Genomic DNA, 19,753 nt, shown 5'->3' on the forward strand with positions numbered 1-19,753 from the left:
ACTCATGATTCTGTACAAAGGGAGAGCTACTTCTATTTGGGCTCCTTATCACAAGTGACTCCTGCAGAAAGAGTGTACGAATTGTTCCCATGGGCCAGAATGCTGCCGTTTGCTGGCCCCAAGTACAGGGAAAGAGGATTAGGGAGGGACTAGAGAGAGACCTGCTGGGCCGTCACAGAAGCACTCGCAGTCTGAGAATGATGCAGGCAATCCCCACAGTCTAGATAAGAAGACAAGCAGAAGGTGATGTAAAACTAATGAACTCTATATGTAAGCACACGCAGGAAGACCAAGAACTTTCCACCAAAGTATGAACACAAAAGTAAAATTTTAGTTCAACCTGGCAGGGAACTAGGTTAGAGGGGACATATAGATCAGTCATCAGAACATGGTGGGTATTCTGGGTGACTCTGCCATTGTCTAAAGAGTTTTAATTAGATAATTTTTGAAGAACTATACATTTAACTTTTCACTGAAAATTGCCACCTATGCCCTTATAATCTATGTATATACTAAGCACACAGACACTTGGTCTCTGTCTCTTTACTGTCTCCTTTCTGCATTCACTTCCTCCTCATAGGAAACATGAGGAAAAGTTTTCAGCATACTTTTCTCCTTAACCCACGACTGGTATAATTCCCCCAAAACATTTGGTAGCAAGTGAGAATGGAGTAATGAGAACTCATTAGAACCAGAGCAAAAGAATCTGCTGGTGGTAGACTTCAAGGCCAAAGTTAGGTCTGAGTTCAGGTACTGAGTTCCTAAGGGTGAAAAGGTTGAATAATGTGCTCTGAAGACTAACATCCCAGGATAACCGGGCAGTTCTTCAAACCGGGCTCTCTCATCTCTTTGCTGCCTGGAGGATTGAATAGGCTACAAAAAGGAGTATCTTCTAGTACTTAAAAAAGGCAAACAAAAAACACATCTTCCAGGGACAGAATCAAGTGAGAAACTGGATGCTTCATAAAACTTCCACTAAAGAGTGGTAACTATAATTTCTTGATCTAATATAGGAGACTTTCTGTTAGTTTTGGAAAATGACTCAGATTTTTACAAATAAGAATGTCCAGTCTACAAAGCAGTATTACTGAGTTTGATAACTACAGTAAAATCATAGCTCTTATACAACAATGGAAAAAGTGACTTCTGCAGAAGTTTCTAGGAAATTAATATATTGTGATGTGTATAGCCAATAATAAGGAATTTTATGTAATATATAAGATAAGCACTGATTAATATTTAAATATTTTCCCTCATTTTTTCTACCTTGAAAGCTAAAAGGAGAAATAAAGAATATTTAGAAATAATAATTTGTCATTTAAGTCACTGATTCTGTAAATAAAATATTTTAATTCAGTTTCACTTAAAAAATAAAAGTAGTTTCCTCACCCCCACTATGAGCACATTAACCACATTTTCACATACAAAAAGCTTAGGTACATTCAACTGTTTATAAGACAGGTCTCCACATAATACATTTACATTCATGTGAAGAATATGAACTTACATAATTGTATATATTTGTGACTTTCACATCTAGTACCTTTTAAAACTAACATGTAATAAGACTATTTTCTAAAAGTTGGTTCATGTATGATGATTTAATGTTGAGAGTCTCTTTTGAAGAATTTTAATAGCTGTATTCATATGAGAACTCAATAATTTTTTAATGATAAGCTTCAAGCTAAAGCTTTAGCAATATAAGTTACCTGACTGGCAACGCATGGAATTCTTACCAGGTTGTACTGTTTTGGTTTACAGTTTAAGTCATTTCAAGTGATATATAATTAACTATTTGTGCAGAGGTAAAAAAGCACCAAGGATAATATTTTTTTACATCATAGCTGAAATTACAACACAATGATCTCAATTCCCTTTGAAATCTAATCATTTGAAAAAAGCACTTATTCAAATGCTCAATCTTGAAGCTTTCTCAGTGAGATCAACTGACACACCAGAGATAAGGAGTGAAAACAGATGCTACAGAATTCAGATATTCTCCTCACAGTGATGATTTTTCTATTTCTGAACTTTTCTCTAGATCTAAAAAGAACTCTGAAAATAAGTACTATTTATAAACTTGTCAACTATATCTATTAAAAAGAAACTCTAAGGATGTCTTTCTTGCCAATATATAAAGCAAAATTTTCCTGATAAACAAAAGAACTTTACGGTAAGTAAATGTACAATGAAAATATTTTGTACAAATTAATATATAAATTTATGTGCATAAAGGTGGAGATATCCCAGCTGTATATGCAGTATTTTAAATACACAATAAAAAAATTCAAAGCACAGGTTGAAAAAATAACCCATATCCTATAACTCCAGTTATTAAATATTGCAGCATATATGTAATTGTAACCATTGCAGGGGAAATGCTTCTAATCTAAATGGTTAATGATATCTCTTTGGAAATGTACTTTTTAAAAGTTTCAAATATGTAATCTGAACCATCAAATTTCAACTGAAGTTACAGGTTTTTAAAGCCACGATGCAATCCCATGACAATGAAATGTGTACAGAAGTCACTGCACAGACTCTTCATCGGCAGTACTACCGGTGCCACAATGGAACCGGCCAGCTGGGTGTTTCTGTACCTTTCCTGTACCACAGGCACATGGTAAACATCACAGTAACAACAGATCTTTATGACCGTAAGTTATGCTACTCATAAAAGCTAATAAACATTGTTTTAAACATTTCCAGATCATGACAAGAGTTTCTTACCTGAATATATACAAAGAACTCTTGAGAGGTCACATATTTTTAAATGAATACAGAGATATATAATAAGAAACATAAACTATTTGCTTTGACAGCTTTTAGCCAAGGCTTATTACATGTCTTTTTCTAACAAACACGCGATTTTTTTAATTATGAGGAGTTTCAGCTCCTGCTAGAAGGTTTCATTTCTTCTTCCCAGTATTTTTTTTGTGTTCATGCATTTCTGTTTTGATAGTAATACTCTTTCTCCGGGATGAGGTATTAGGAACAACTGCACTTGAGGGCCCACTGGTAGCTAAAAAAATAATAATTAAGGAAGAAAAATTATTGCTTAGATTTTCATAAGCAATCCAAGTTTAAATAATCTGCTGAGCTACAAAATAATACTTTCTATGCTATAACTAAATAAAAACTGTAAACATTTAATAGAGCATTTTTTAAACATAATCTTTTTTTTATTGTTGTTCAATTAAAGTTGTCCCCATTTTCCCTCCATTAGTCTCTCCTGCCCTACCCACCTCCCTCCTTCCACTTTCAATCCTCCCCCTGATTGGCTTTGTCCATGGGTCCTTTATACATGTTCCTTGACTTGACCCTTCTCCTTCTTTTTAATCTTTTACTTTTTAGAATTCGACACCAGAAAATTAATGTCAACGGTCTGCATTCACAAAACAAATTTCTCTTTTCACTCTGTAGTCTTCCTAGGAAACTAATTTATCCTATCATTTTAAACTACCATCTATTGTGCTAACAACCTTCAAATTTATGCTTCTGGCTCAGGCCTTTCTGTTTACCTCAAGATCTGTCTATCCTAGAAATCTCTATATAACTATCTGACAGGAAACATAAACTTAACATATTGAAAACTGAACTCACAAATTTCCTGATAAACATCTATTTTCTCCTGTATCTCCTACCTCATCCTTATCTAAAAAGCTAAAACATTAAAACACTAGAAAATTTCTTGACTTGGGCTCACCCTTCTACATGCAAACCAACGTCAAACCCTAATGAGTTATCAAAAAGCAATTCTAAGATGAATTACAGTTCTGTACAAGTGCGTAAGCTCATGTCAGAACAATCCTCCCGCACATAACATGTATTAACTTTGGATAAAGTATGAAAACACAACCTGAAGACACTGAAGAGTGAAAAAGGGTGAGCACACACTGGAAAAAAATTAGCACTTGAAAGAAGTGAACATCAAGAGATTGGTGTGTGTCCCGCCCCACTTTCTTAAGGCTTTTGGCCTGATGACAGGATCTGGTCTGCACCATGGGGAATGGCTAAAACTCCAGCATACAACTCTGTCTCAGCAGCATGAAGAGCCAGAAGACAAGTAATGGGACAATTATAGCTGCTAGAAAGTCAGGTGGGAAATCTCAGAGGTTCTTATCCCAGTTCTTCGTATAAGCCCTCCTCAAGTATATAGCCCGGGCAGAGTAAACTCCAACAATTCCGGCTGAGGCCAAAAGAAGTGAAGTGACAGCGGAGCTGCTGGCCACTTCAAGAGATAGGTTTGCAATCTGAGTTCAGTCAAGGTTAACTCTTCGCTTTAAAAACAAACAAAAACGACCCACTACTTTTTGGAGGAACATAACAGAAATAACAGAATCTAAAGTTTCTACAACATATCATTCATAATGTCTAAGATACAATCCAAAATTACTCAATATATGAAAAAAACAGGAAAACATCTTTCTTCTTGAGAATGGGTAAATTCATAGAGACAATTCCTGAGGTCAGCCAGATTAATAGACAAGCAACTTTAAAGCAACTATTTTAACTATACTCAAGAATAAAGAAAATATGCTTATAATGAAAATATAGAAAATCTCTGAATAAAAAACTTATAAAGAATCAAAAAGAATGTGCAACAATAAAGAATAAATATCTGAAATAATTCACTGGATGGGTTTAACAGTAGAATGGAAATGACAGGTAAAAGTAAACATCAACAAGGGGTACTACCCCCTCCAAAAAACTTTCATATAAAATGACTAAAATGATCCTTAAGCAAAACAGAAAAGCAAAAGAGGACAGTCCATAAATTAGTTTTGGGAAAAGTATGAGTATGAAATAATATTTTATTAACAGATGTGGGGAGCGGAGAAGACAACAGAAAAAATGCAAATATATCAATAGGCTCCAGTAAGATTTTTAACCATTAGGATCAAATAGCTTCCTAGAGTGTAATGATCTTACTTAAAAAGTAGGTGACAGTTTAAAAGCAAGTTAATTGCTATACAGAATCCATAAATTCATACACATGCCTAACCTGGTTTGCTGCTTGCTTTAGTAGTCTTTAAGGTAGCTGGTGGTGTTGGGAGGATCTTTGCAGGTGTATATGTATTTAAAGATACTTTTCTTCTCATCACTGGACTGGAACGTGAAACTGTAGAAGCTGAAAAGAAAATAAACAAGAAACAAATGGGGTAATTCAGTAATTTCCTGACAATTCTATCTTTACATCTTAGAAAATTTCTTATGACATAATTAGTGGCCATGTGAATACACACAGTATCAGGAGAAAGCATACAAGGCAAAGTTTTCAGAGTAAATTCAGCAAATCCATCTTTCCTATAAAAAAAAGTTCTCTCATTTACTCATAGTCAAATATATGTTCTGTTTACATTGTAAACAATAAACATTTTACTATTCTCCAAAGAATGCCACAAGAATAGAGCAAAAGACTTAATTTTATCCAGACAGAAACTCAGGTTCTTAAAGAATGGCAGAAAGCTGATAGCAGTTTTATTGCATAGTAACAGAAGACAAGAGTCCCAAACTGTTTTTCTCTCAAAAAGATCAAGTAGAGATTCAGGGATAGTTCATCTGTAGTACAATGGTCTAAACTATCGTATTTTAAAATAAACTAACTACATTGCAAGTAATGAATAAATCAGACTGTCTTCCTATATTACCCAGCTAGATTTATCTTCATGCAACAGAATTTTGAAGATTTTTTTCTCTCTAACCAAGGTGGGAAGGTTGAGGGGTATGAAAAATAAAAGTAGAGATAATTCCTAAGTATGGAAACCTCTGGGGAAGAATAGGCCACAGTTGGGGAGCTACTGGCATGAGCTTGTGGGTTTGAAAAGAAACGGAGGTGAGGAGATAGATTTAAAAAAAGATATGTCTATAACTATATGGTGCCAGGTGGGTACTGAAAATATCAAGGGAACACTTTGTAAAGTATATGACTGTCTAACCACTATGCTGTACACCTAAAGCTAGTACAAGTAATACTGAATGTAAACTGTAATTGAAAAATAAAACAAAAAAAATTGTTTATTTTTCAATTTTTGGAGGGGACCCGATAGCAATAAACAGTATGTCTCTGAAAAATCAGTATGTGGGCCAATTACAGCAAATGTGCCTTAGGTGGTTGATACCTACACTGAATGAATATAATGAATATAAATTCCACTGGCAGACGCTCAGAGTAGTCAGTAAAAGTGACAAGAAACCCCTAAGACATCATATAAAGCACTACACCACTGCTTAGCACTCTTCGGCTTACGCTTATCTTACAGTGGTACTTTCCACCTCTAACTTACTCAGTTAGTGTTCCTATACCTTTTCCCTCGAACTGACATTGTCAGTGCCGCACCATAAGCCATCCACTAGTTACCACAAAATTAATTTTGTCCTAGGTGAGGAAAAAAAGCTGTTGAAATCAGAGGATTAGTAACATTTTTTCCCCCTGTAACACCGCAAAATCAATATAGTTCTATATTATGATGCTACTTCCTTAGCAAGTTAGGGAAATAATTATAAACAATGTAAATACAGGGTGGGGCAAAAACAGGTTTACAGTTGTGAGTACATGAAAGTTTATTCTTGTATTATTATTTATTAATTACGGTATTATTTTCCATACAACTATAAATCTACTTTGCCCCACCTTGCATATTATAATTACTAAATATTAATTCTGGAGCTGTGCTATAAAATAATGGATTCAGATACTTTTATCATAATTGGCATCCTATTTTAATATTCAAAAAGAATTTAAAAATTCATACAATTTAGAAAATCTGGATTTTAGTCTTGCTTGATCCCTAACCAGTTGATATCCTCAGCAGCCTCATTCTGTTTTTTGCCTCTAAACAGTAACTTTTCTCAAGTGAAATGTTAAATAAAATGGATCAAAGCAAATACTCTGCTTGAAGCAGCCCTGAAACACATAAGTAGCACCCTTCTCCTTCTCTGGTGAACTTCCAAAAGCTCTTGGGAATACAGGACGAAGGCCAAGGAACTAGATTAGTTCTAAGGTTCACGCAATTCCGTGAACTACATTAACAATAATTACTTTCTTATCTAGTTCCTTTACTAAGTAATGGCATAAAATTTTAAGAGAGCCAGATGGATTAGAGTACAGCTTATATCCCTGATATAGAGAGTTTATTAGAACAGGAAAAGGAATTTAATATTCTTTATTTCATCAATATACCTTAATATATACTCTGGTGATTTGAATTCACTAACCACAGATATAAAGCCATCATAAATTCACAGGGCCACAGAATAAACCTTCAAAGGTAATCTTTTTGTAAATATTCCAGCAAAATTCGCTTTCCAAAACAAACACATAGTTATTACTGCGGCTATAACATTGAAGTCATTCCTTGAAAATCTTCTAAATTCTAAATAGCACTGATATCCACCCTAAGTTCTTACATCCGAAATGCAAATTTTGAAATTAAAGCCTAACAAAACCATTCTTAAAGTGAAAAATTTTAGACCATTCATACCAAGATACTCCTCTGTTTCAATTAATGACTGAAAGTTGATCTCTACAACCAGAAGTGAAAGAAAAGGGAAATGCCACTACACTGCAGAAACGGGGCGGGGGGCCACCATCTGGATAGAATGTGAATATAATTCTCTCAAATAGTACAGATGGTGGCCCAGGAAATGAAGGAAAACAACAGCAAGAGGAGCTTTCACTGAAAGACCTCCGGTTTTATTCTTGGGTGAAACATATTTACAGCATTCTCCTTACAAAAAAGGAGAATGGTATACACCGAAAGTTTGTAACTTTTCTAAGATATGATTAGAACTAGCAAGGTTCTTAACTCTAAGCACAGCACTCTCTCCCAAAACTAACCCTTCCTACACTGAAAATTCCAATGCGCCGAAGAATCTCATAGAGCTAAAAATGACAAGAATCACTTGATTTCTTATATCTAAAAAGGTAGCCCTGAACATTTCCCTCAGAGTAGTACTACATGATGTTTAAATGTATTACCAAAATACTGTGTTCTCAAAAAATAAGTTTTGCAAAATCTGGGTACATAAGAAACTTAGCCATTGTAACTATATCTCCTGCAAGGGAGGAAGAACTTTCTTCACCATAAACCTTATCACACACACACACAACTAACCTGTTTAGAATATGTTCCAACACACACGATGTGAAAAAACGTTGTCCTAATTTTCTCTCTTTAGTCAAAAGCTCTTTCTGAATCAATATGAGTACTTACCAAAGTAAGAAGGTGATAGGCATGTGTGCATGTGTGGGTTGATATAGACTGGCATTTTACAATTTTTAAGATCATTATAAAATGACATACAATAGGAATGTGGAAAAAAAGGAAATGGCTCTATATATTACGTTGTTGACTTCTGTTGCTGGGTCTTAGATTTTGTTTTCCCTTTTTGTAAATAGTTTTGAGAGGAGACAAAGAAAATGGTACATTACATATTATAACAAAGAATCCTAAATAATGTTCCTTTACAACACTTTCTGTTCTAAAATTCAATTTGCTACCACTACCTGAGTTTATGCTTTCATAATTCTTTTTATATTCAAATAATATCTACATTCCCCAAATTAAATAATAATAATAATAATAATAATAATTTTCCTACAAATTTCAGGGGTCGTTTGTGGAACTTCACTTGATGGAGAAGCAATGGAAGCAAGAAATTCATCCACCTGCTTTAAAGACAGAGCATTGTGAAGAGTTTCTAGAGGACAAATAGATGGCACCATGGAATACAATTCAAAGCCTGGAAAACAAAAACAAAAACAAAAATAAAAGTTGGATATTGAAAAAAATCAGTAATTAAAAAGGTAGTAGACCATTGTTTAGAACTGGATAGTTTAGGTCTTTTCAATCTATCCCATGCAAACACACGCGATCTCTGAAGTCATGACACCAGATGCTATGCAATATGTGGTTGGAACAAGATGTGACAAAGATTTCATTTTAAATGTAATCACAGAATACAGCATGCACACAATTTCATTTTATATTTTCATAAAATCTAAAAATAATACTTAAAAGAAAAAACTCTGGGGGAAAAACAGAAAAAAATACAATTGTTCATTTTTGTGCTTTTCAAAATCAGGTCTATTTGATAGGTGAATAGCTAATGCCAGGATGCTAAAGGTAACTTGTTCTTGAAACACAATTATGTAATTACTTGTTAAGAGTGATTTCATGTACTTTTCTAGTCTTACTAAGACCAACAATACTCTCTACTGTGACCCCACAGGAACATTCATTCATTTATGTTGAAATTAAAATTTCAAAATATATTTCACCTACCTTTATTGTACTGACACAATAATTCTATTATTGGACACCGTTGGCTGAGTAAAGTTAGGTCAAATAAAAAGTAATACAAATACATATATGTTTGCATTCAACAATGACACAGAAATACAAAACTTCAATGAAACAAACCATGCATATGAACATTAATACCATCAGCGAAACAGAAGCGTTTAAATATAGTATTTTAAAAAAACAAATTGGATGTAGGTTATTTGCTTTTTATAAAAATGGCTTTTAAAATTGTTTTCATATGCAACCAAAATGACAAGTCTTTCTGCATCTTACTTTTTTAAAAATACAAATTAATTTTCAAAGGAAATACTTTTAATACTTAAAGTTTTACATAAAGTCTAATATCATGAATTAAAAAGTGAACATTAAACTCAAAAAGACTGTGAAACTATCTGCTTCAATAGCCATGTGCTCATTTTAACTATGACCGATATTATTTAATTTTGAGAGGAAATATTGACCCAAGAACTAATTCTTAGCTAGAATAGTAAAACTTTGGTTAAAAGAGAATCTAATTTTCCTATGAAAATAACCAAAGGATTTACAAAACTGGAATGTTTGATTTTCAGGTGCAAACCAAAGCATGACAGAACATCATATATACCTAAAAGAAAAAAACAAACGAACAACTAAAACACCATAATAGCAGCTAAAGCACCTTAATTAAGCACTAAAGAAATTACCTTTGCACAAGAATTACACTTTTTTAAGTATAAGATTCATGCAAATAAGCGCAAACCCTTTCTTTGCAATACTTTCCTTAGAATGTTTATAAGTCTTCCATCACAACTATTCTCCCGCATTTTGCCTGTTAGACTTTATAACAGGGAAATGACAATATAATCAAGTTCTCCTGGACTGCATTTTTTTTCCCATTTATCTTCAGTAAACATTTCTTTTAATGCACAATGAAAGGGTTAGCGCAACAATTTAAAAAACCACCCTGCTGTCATGTTTAGAAGCTATAAAAACATACCACTGAAGCCTAGAAATTCCACAGAGGAAACGAACCAGCACCTACAGAGGTGTAGGTGTTCTGCACAGAGGCCCAGAAAATAAGGTAAAGCACTGTCAGAAGATAACTTGTTTCACCACGTTCCTTGAACTAAAGATGAAGGCAGGGGTAAGTCTATGATATGTGTTAAGATGAAAATAACATGAAAGTTAGGGAAAATAAAAAGTGAAAGAGTCAAATGACAATTCATAGGACAGACAAGACAACACAGTATAAAAAAGAAAAAAAAAAAACAAGAGAAATATTTCTAGAGCTGAGCAGAATATGTTTTATCTGCATTGTCTCAATGTGTGGAATATCCACACTCTTTAAAAACCCAAACCAAAGAAATACAAAATTATTCTACTTTATGTTAAATTTAACAAGTTTTTTTTTTGTTTTTTTTTTTGTTTCAGTAAACACAGTATCTCCTATATAAAACTTGAAATACTGGCTATAAACACAAGCATTCTGCACAAAAATTATATTCAGCCATGAACCTGCAATGTCTCTTCTTAGAACTCTGGGACTTCTCTTTTTCTTGAGACTTCGGTTCTTATACATGTGGGTTCTTTAGAAGCTGCAGCTCTATCAAATAAGAACCTTTTTCTTCAAAAAGTAGCATTTAAACAGCTACAATGGAGGGAAAACACATTAAGCTTTAAGACTAAATTGTCACTTGCCGAGGATGAGATTTTACACCACTGTAAAGAAGCACTGTTACTGAGGTGTGCTGTTACTGCGGCTAAAGAGTATGGACAGGGAGAATGACTATAAACTTGTGTTCAGTCCTTTAGTTTCAAAGAAGTTTTTGAAGGATCTGACTTGAGTTTTTGAAAGACTTATTTGCGTTTAAAAAGGAAAAAAGTTCCAGAAATAAAAATAATACCTTTATTGTGGATAACAGCAAAAACCTGTGTCTTCTTTTAAATTCTTTAATCCTGAGTTATTTCATAATGATTAATAAGTATTCCTTCTTGCCCCACAAGAATAAGCTCTATGTAAAAAGCTGTAACAGTGCAACAATTCAGATAAAAAATGGCCACAAAACACTTTCCTGTTTGGCCTCAAAAGTTAAATTTACTGAATTGGCTTTCCAGATTTTAATTTAGTCTTCTTCCTATCAGAGTTTCTCCACATTTTAACAAAAATCCGGGGTACCACAAGGAATTGGTTGTGCTTCATGAGCACAAAGTGAATGCTGGATGAAATTTTCAGAGTGCTCCAGACCAAGTTGGATTTTGCTTTAGACAAAGAGCCAGGGACAAATGGTGCTACAAAATGAAATCTGCATCACCTGGTTCCCAAGAACTTCTCAAAGACACATCACATTCGGTTTTGATGAGTGTGGCTCTACATTTCTGTTAAATAACTCAATAAAACAACCATATAATCAAAAAAGAAATTAAGAACAAAAAAAACCCCCATTAAAATTATCACAAATTAACATAATAAAGAATACTAGTTGTTTTTTTTTTTATTTGTATAGACTGATCACTTCAGAAATTAGAAGGAATTTTCAGGTGCTAATTTAGTATTAAAACTTATGATCATCTGTGTTCATTTAAAAGTTTGATGACTAGTGTTATTATGTAAATTACAGCTAAAAAGGGGAGCTAGACAGTATCAGTAAGTAGTTTGGGTGAATTTTAACTGGAATTGTATGTCATTGAAATTAAGGATGGAGAAATGAATGATAATGTATACCCCAAATTTTGAAATAAAAGAAAAATAAAAAAGGATGAAGCAGGGGAGTATCTTTTAAAATAAAAGCAAAACGTACCATTGGTTGGGTGTCGAGCAAATGAGATAGAAAACCTTTTAACAGCAGAACCGCGTGTGGCGTCTGAGAAAGAGAAAAACAGGTACCTGAAATTCATAACAGCTACCAAAAGAAGGACACTTAAAAAAAGGGAAAAAACAAATATATAAGGAAGTTAGTATTAAGTGACATGCAGAAAGGACAATGAGAGGTAATAAGCCAAAAACTAGTTAAAAGAAGTAAAATGGCTTGATGATAGAGGCAAAGTATTTAATGAAATATACAAAAGAAAGAAAAAGCAGGATGAGCTGGCAATTCTGATAAATCCATGTTTTACTGACTAAAATAAATTTGTGGATACATGAGAGAAAGTTTTAAGTAAAGCTAATCCTGAAAAGGCTAATGTGCTCCTACTTACAAAAGGGAAAAGCTTTCATGACCTCATGTAATTGCAACATAAAATTTAAAAAAAATTCTAAATACTAAAACTTAAGGTATATTATATTAATAGTAGCGAGAGGATCTGCTTCAAATAGGGGTTCTAAAATATTCTCATCCTATGTTTATTTTTATAAATATTGCGAATATATATTTGTTTTCTTCCATTTATTAGATCAATATCAATAAGTAAAATAAGGATTAGCAGTGAACAAAATTTAAAAGATCAGAGAAAGATTTATTCCTTATAATATGGCTTATCAACTACCTAAAAGAATAATACACATGATACAGTTCTACATTTCACATTTCAATGAACTATTCATAGAACAGGTACTGCAAGTCTAACTACAATTAACTGATGAAACATGGGTCCAAGCTGTGGGTAACAGAGAGCACTGACAGTCTTTTGGGCAAAGGGTGCTAGGATTCCACTTGATTCAGTCAATGGCCTTAGTTTGTGAAATACTGTATCCTCATGGGTGTGTGCGTGGGTGTAGGTATTATGAATCTGTGTGTGCATGTGTGCACATACCATCTATGCAGCCAGAAGAGGTCAGCTTTTTACGATGAGTACGAGCATAATCCTGTAGGTTAGGTGCGCTTGAAGAACCCCCGAGCACCGAGGTGCTAAACAGGCCCGCACAGTGTGACCCTGATGGGAGTTAGAGAAAATACATACAACAACGGGTGTTCTTCCATTCACATTGGGAATTCATGCAGCATGCAATAACATGGCTCTTACCACGCAGGTTTGGTTGCGCCTTGAACAGGCTTACAATCACTTGTAATGGCAACTTTAATACAATCAACTACTACTATTTATTATATGTACAAATGAGGGTAGGTATTTAACACTGGACGTAATGTTGTCTTTGAGAAAAATAATATGCCCATACAATAATTAGATTTATACATATTAAAAACACTACCATAAAATTAATTTAGGATAAGGGATTCTGTCAATCACTTGCATAGGCAGGCCATAGAAAAAATCTCTCCTAGCTCAAATTAAGTTATATTAAATCAATATTTTTGGATGTATGTCTTTAAAGACTCTTTTCTAATGCCCCTGAATTTAAAATTAATATTTGTCATGAAATAACGCAAACGAAAGCTTACTTATTTGCGAGAAGACCAGGTGAAAACAATTCTTTTTAGGTCATCCAGGCCTAAATCAGTTTAAATTCCAATACTAAAATGACTTAGATCTTTAATAAGACCCCAGTGAAATACATTATTAACATATAAAAAACCTAGGCAGTAAAAGCTAATACTTAATTTGTAGCAAAAGTCTTTACACCCAAGCAAAACTTTCACCATTGGATAAGGATTAAAAAATTGCTGATACATTATAATACATAAAGGAAGAAGATATATATGCTGTGGTACTGTGGGAAAAGGTACTGTGGGAACATTAAAAGCTATCAACATTAACTATGCATAATTAATTAAAGATAGACCTTCAAGTAGGTAGGCATCAACAGACAGTTCATATACTTAGTATAGAGATCATAGTATATACATAGTTGAAACTTAAATTATTTTTGCTTTTATTAAACCTATTTAGACAACTATTTACAGAAAATAAAATGGCATCACCTCATATAGTTTATTAACAATGATCTAACCACCAAGTAAGTTTAGAGGTCTTTTTCAATGTTGCTTTGCTTGAGTGTTAGCCAAAAACCAATTGTGTTCTATAGGTCAATGAGAAACACTGCCACTGTGCATTAGTTTTGCTTTGGTTTTCCATAAAAGATGATCAAAAGGAAAATTAATAATCCCAGATAGGGTCTGAAACACTCCCCATTTAATTTTTTTTTCATTCAGAAAAGGTTCTTTTTTTTGTATGTAATAGCACATTTTCATTTTTATCAACAGGGAAAAAATGAGGTTCCTTCCTAAATTGAAACATGTTGGGATTTTTAATTTACAGGGTACAAGATTAAAAACTAGCATTGGCAATTGGACTAAGTAGTTTATATTTTGGGCATTCTAAAGGGTTATAAAACAAAATTAAGGACTATTTCTTACTCATTTTATCAAAACGTTGTCGTATATTTCGAGTTGTACAACTCAACATTTCTGAATCAGTACATGTTAAATAAAAACTAAAGCATAGCATTTGGTCATGCTTTCACCACTGAAGTTTTACATGGGTGCCGAACAGTGAGTTTGGGGCTCGGAATTCAAATTTTTCAGACCACATACCTACAGTAGGGTTCTGCTTTTGTTCCACAAGAGTTCTTGGTGTTCGCAGGTAATTAGCATTTTCAGAGACAACCTGCACAAGGAAAGCAAAATACATGAGGTAAAACAGTAAAATAAATTCCAAAGTCCATATTTCATTTGCAGCCTGTTCCAGACAGACAAAGGTTAATAAGCTGTATGATAAATATTAGTAGAAATACATAAAACATGAAAGATCATGCAAGATCCCCTTCTGAAGGGAGTCCATTTCATATGAGGTCCTTGCAATGAAGTGGTGCGAAGCAGGCATTCAAGAATGAAGTAGCATGTATGAAGCAAGACAGATGAAAAGAAACAATTAATAGATTGCTATAATTTCACTCTCTCTTAAAAGAAGCCAAATGCCCACTCTTAAACAGCTCCTGTATTTGAAGGGGGAAAAAACAATCACAAACAAAAGAAAAGACAGACAGAGACTGTTGAGGTCACCATACAATTACTGATCCATGCACGGGCTTTATCAGAGTAACCATTAAATATTCACAGCCTTAATGGATACCATAATCCCTTTTCCTAAAATCAAAAGCATTGTATTTCCAAAAGGAAATTGCTGAAATTCTCAGAAAAGTCATGTGTGACAGTAGACCTTTCATTGTAAATAAATTAAAGAAAAGAATGTATTGATTAAAACAAAAAACCACAAAAAACAATTTTAAATTTCCAAATGTCATCACAGAAAGTCCTTCTGAAATCATTTTAATTTGACCATTATATTGTTGATGGGCAGATATACATTGCCCCCTCTTATCTTAAAAAGAGCATTAAAATATAACTAAAAAAAAAAAAAAAAAAGCAATGCATGTATCCCTCCATTAAATATTTTCAGATAATGGAAAAATGAGGGAGAGAAGGATCAGTATTAGATGCATCCTGCTATTAACACAGGGCTACAGAAATTTTGATATTTAAAAAAATGTTCACATTCTCAGCAAATTCCAAGTGAAATCTAATTTTTCAGTTATGGGGGAAAAGCTATTTTTCTTACCATTGAAGTATGTAATATTGATTCTGAATGTTTTAAAGGGTAATTAAGTCAAAGAAACATTTCTTTAAAAAAAATTACTAACAAACTAAAGAACCTGGAGTGTAAATTTATTAATTTTTAAATCATGGCTATTTAAAACCCTCACAGTAAAAATGATCAACACATGCATTGTAAGTAATTTCTTTCCCTCAAATATTGTTAGATATCACAAGCATTTTAAAATAAACTCAAAATTAAAAAAAAAAAAAACCAAAACAGAAGGATTTACTCTGATGTAAAAATATAAGGGATTAGATGTCCTCAAAGATAGCTGTTTGTTGCTCTGAATGCGGGGAGGAAAAATGTTTAATGAAGTAAAGTTTAAAAACCTGTTGCCATGAGCCAAAAATACTGGATGTGAAAGCCAATGATTTGGGGGAGACAGGGGAAGAAGTGATTTGTTCCCCTGATCTGCGTCTTCGACGCCCAGTACCCACACCACTGGTATAATGCAGCCAGGTACCAGTACCCTCTGGGCTAGACACACTCAGGGGGCTCTCTTCCTGGAAGTGAGAAAGGGGGCAAAAAAAAGAAAAAAAAAAAAGCAGAGCATGCAAAGTTAGATACAACAGAGCCAATGATCAGAAAGAAAAAAAAATACAGTTTGTTCTCATTTGCTTATCAATTTTTAAAAAACTATTAAAGAATAATTTGGGAGCCAAATATTTCAATATTTGAGAAACTGATAGGAATGACATAAATCTAATTGTACGTGACAACAATTATTAAGAATTACCTTACTGTCTTAGATATACAAAGTATATTTATACTGCTTAATAGTTGTCCCTTCTCTCTTAAAACTGAAGAGATTTTAATAATCTTTTATCTTAGCAAATTTGAAAGTAAAAAATAATTCTGCTTTATTTTAGATATTCAAGAAGTTCTTTGCTATATTGGGTAGATTTCAACCCAAAGCATTAAAGAACCATGCAAAGGGTGAAAGAGATTTCAATGTATATAATGTAGAAAAGAAAATCTGTCTGCTAGACACTACAAAAAAAATTAACCATAAGATGGAGTCAAATGGTACTTCTTTACACTTTCAAGGTATCTATTTGTTTACACCTTCCAAAGATTATTGATAGAGTCCAGTAGGCAAAACATGCAGCAAACATTCTCATTTTACATGTTTGCATGTTTAGGTTTCAGACAGCGAGGACAGAGTAAAATCTACTTGCACAAAATGAAGAGAATAGTCTTTTTCTCTGTGTGTCTTTTGGAAGTACAAACTTCTGATATCCATGGAGATGGCAGACGCTGGAAAGTGTCTTCAAGGTTTTACTTGAATAATTTACCTTATGGAAGTAAAAGTTTAGCATGGCATAGAAATAATCTCTTGAAAGCAACTATTTAAGTATTTATGAGAAGAAAAATTTATAAAAGTGTTCTGTGTTTTGAGAGTTAAAAAAGGGCAGTGATTTTGTTGAAGATTTAACAAAATACAGATTGGCTACAAAATAATGACTGTATCAGTATTACAGGCTTTTTGGAGTGCAGGAGAAGATTTAATGGTGAAATTCTGAACAATCTGATTAACTGCCGATTGCTTTGTTCAACAACATCAAAATCACTGCTCTCATATAAATGGTAGTTTAGGTTATTTTCTAAAATTAAAGATACCTAAAAATAACCCCTGCTTGCAGTTTTTAATTAAGCTATAATAGAACTAATAACCCATGTTACACAATTTTTAATCGTACTCTATTATAATTAACGTAAAATATCACATTTGCGAAAACCCTGACCAGCATACAATTTTCATTATAAAATTACAACAATCTATTGTATTGAGAGGTGTTTATTCTATACATAATTGTCAAGTTAAGGCACAAATATTTGAAATTTAAGAATCATAAAGCATTTATGTCTGTATAATTCGGGGTTATAGAACTGAGCATGATTCTTTTTTGTTTATATTCTTACCAACTGCTAGGTAATGTTATACTCTTAACACTTGGCATATTTAATTAGCAACAAAAATATTTTCTAACTTAGAAGTTGATGGTTCTTCTGTTTTAAATTCTTGCTTTATACTTTTACTCAAGCATTTAGAAAACATTTGTGAGCACTGATCTCAGTAAGTTCTTGGAAAACCATCAGACAGAGAATATAGATAATCCAAAATAAAGATATTTAAGGTATAAAGTGTACACATATATTAAAGATTTACTTAACAAGTTTCATTCCAACTGTTCAACTTTCATTTTAAATGTTATTTTATTAGCTATTTAAATGTTATTTTCTTAGTTAGCATAACCATTAGCTTTAGTTATTTAATTGCAGATCTTAATACAAAGGTAAATTTTTTAACTATCTCATCAAATTTTCAAACTCCTATATTGATTTTTACAGTTAGGCTAACAATTTAGAATTTCATATCTTAATCTATAGTGTCATTGGAATCAGTTGTTGCTGAAGCATCTATGGCCATTCCTCTTTACTTTTAACCAAATATTATTCCTGATCCATTATTCAAAAATTATGTCATACTCCATAATAAATCTGTATTTTCTTTTCTGTTTTATTACAATATAGTTAGTTTACTTTATGAAAAACAAGCTCTGACACATGCACTTACTTCATTTGTAGCCATCTTCCTAGATCTTGGAAGTGGAGACTTCCTGTGTATATGAATTGGCTCTGATACCATAGGTTTGAATAATAGTACACCTCGATCAACCTCATCTTTTTTAGAAGTATGTGGTTCGTCATCATTATCAATTTTAAAAGACCGCCTGCCTTCATTCTGTGGAAACAGAATACAACATATATAATTCAGATAAAAGAACAATCTCTTCTGATGTACAAACTGAACCACTAATTGGTATAGTTACTTGAAATATATATACGTTTGTTTATTCAAGTGAATTAATAGTAATTAAACTCTTACAACAACTTAGTATTATTCTGGGTATTGTGAGACAGATGACAGAGTTCTTGGCTTTAAAAAATACATATATTCTATAGGAATTTATCTGAAGAAACCGGAAACACTAACTTGAAAGAACATAAGCACCCCTGCATTCATTGCAGCGTTATTTACAATAGCCAAGATGTGGAAGCAGCGCAAGTGTCCATCAGAAGATGAGTGGATAAAACAACTCTGGGACATTTACACAATGGAATATGGCTCAGCCAAAAAAAAGAAGAAAATTTTACCTTTTGCAACAGCATGGATAGATCTGTTGAACATTATGCTAAGTGAAATAAGCCAGAGAAAGACAAATACCATATGATTTCACTCATATGTGGAATCTAATGAACACACTGAACTAATAAGCAAAATAGAGAGACTCATAGATTGAGAGCAGGCTGACAGCCCCAGGGCAGGGGCACGGTTTAGGCGGTGGAGCCACAGAGCAAAAAGGAAAAAGGACTTGTGGACATGGACAACAATTTGTTGACTGCAGTGGGGGGAAGGTATAAGAGGGATAAATGGTAATGGAAAAAATATAGTTAAAAATTTAAAGAAAAGAAATATACATACTCTAGGGAGAAATTAAACAATAATACAATATAAAAGCTATATAGAACATACTAATTAAATTCCACCAAATGCCCTAATAAACAAACAATAATAATAAATGCAGTAAAAAAGAGGAGAGATCAGTTTTGTTATACAGGAATGGCATCAACCCAAGTACAATCTAAACTGTACCTGAACTTATACATTTTATAATACTTAAAATCTATTCCAAATATTTCCAACAAATGTGGTGACTGCATATATAAATAACAATCATTTGATGACTCACTAAATATTTACTGAGTGGTACCATGTGCTAGGACACAGATGAATAAGATACAGTCCCAGATTGCAAGAATCTCACAGTATAGAGTATAGGAGACAGATAAGTTAAAAAAAATTATACCAAATATCCATCTATAATAGAATGGGTAAATTGGACATAGTCATAAAATAAAACACATATTTTTAAAGCAATAAAATGGCCAAACTAAAAATAAATACAATT

At 33.0% G+C, this 19,753-nt stretch overlaps 1 protein-coding gene across 8 annotated transcripts in view; it reads right to left on the bottom strand.

The window, feature by feature from the left end:
* Positions 1 to 1,330: 1,330 nt before the first annotated feature.
* The window catches only part of PPIP5K2 (diphosphoinositol pentakisphosphate kinase 2), a 60,472-nt gene continuing 42,049 nt past the window's right edge, over positions 1,331 to 19,753 (bottom strand). For 2 of the 8 annotated variants that reach the window (XM_054590000.1, XM_054589999.1), the window contains exons 24-31: positions 18,358 to 18,525; positions 16,109 to 16,282; positions 14,717 to 14,789; positions 13,038 to 13,157; positions 12,086 to 12,148; positions 8,605 to 8,745; positions 5,006 to 5,131; positions 1,331 to 3,022 (exon numbers count right to left, since the gene is read on the bottom strand). In XM_054590000.1, the coding sequence (XP_054445975.1) occupies positions 2,910 to 3,022; positions 5,006 to 5,131; positions 8,605 to 8,745; positions 12,086 to 12,148; positions 13,038 to 13,157; positions 14,717 to 14,789; positions 16,109 to 16,282; positions 18,358 to 18,525 (978 nt within the window). In that variant the 3' untranslated portion in view covers positions 1,331 to 2,909. Of the gene's footprint in view, positions 3,023 to 5,005; positions 5,132 to 8,604; positions 8,746 to 12,085; positions 12,149 to 13,037; positions 13,158 to 14,716; positions 14,790 to 16,108; positions 16,283 to 16,903; positions 17,075 to 18,357; positions 18,526 to 19,753 lie in introns of those variants that run through there. The other 6 variants (XM_054590004.1, XM_054590003.1, XM_054590006.1 and 3 more) reach the window with 4 other exon arrangements.

This window comes from Pteronotus mesoamericanus, unplaced genomic scaffold (genome assembly GCF_021234165.1).
Source record: "Pteronotus mesoamericanus isolate MK-2021 breed Mesoamerican mustached bat unplaced genomic scaffold, CSHL_Meso_final scaffold_167, whole genome shotgun sequence".
NCBI lineage: Eukaryota > Metazoa > Chordata > Mammalia > Chiroptera > Mormoopidae > Pteronotus > Pteronotus mesoamericanus.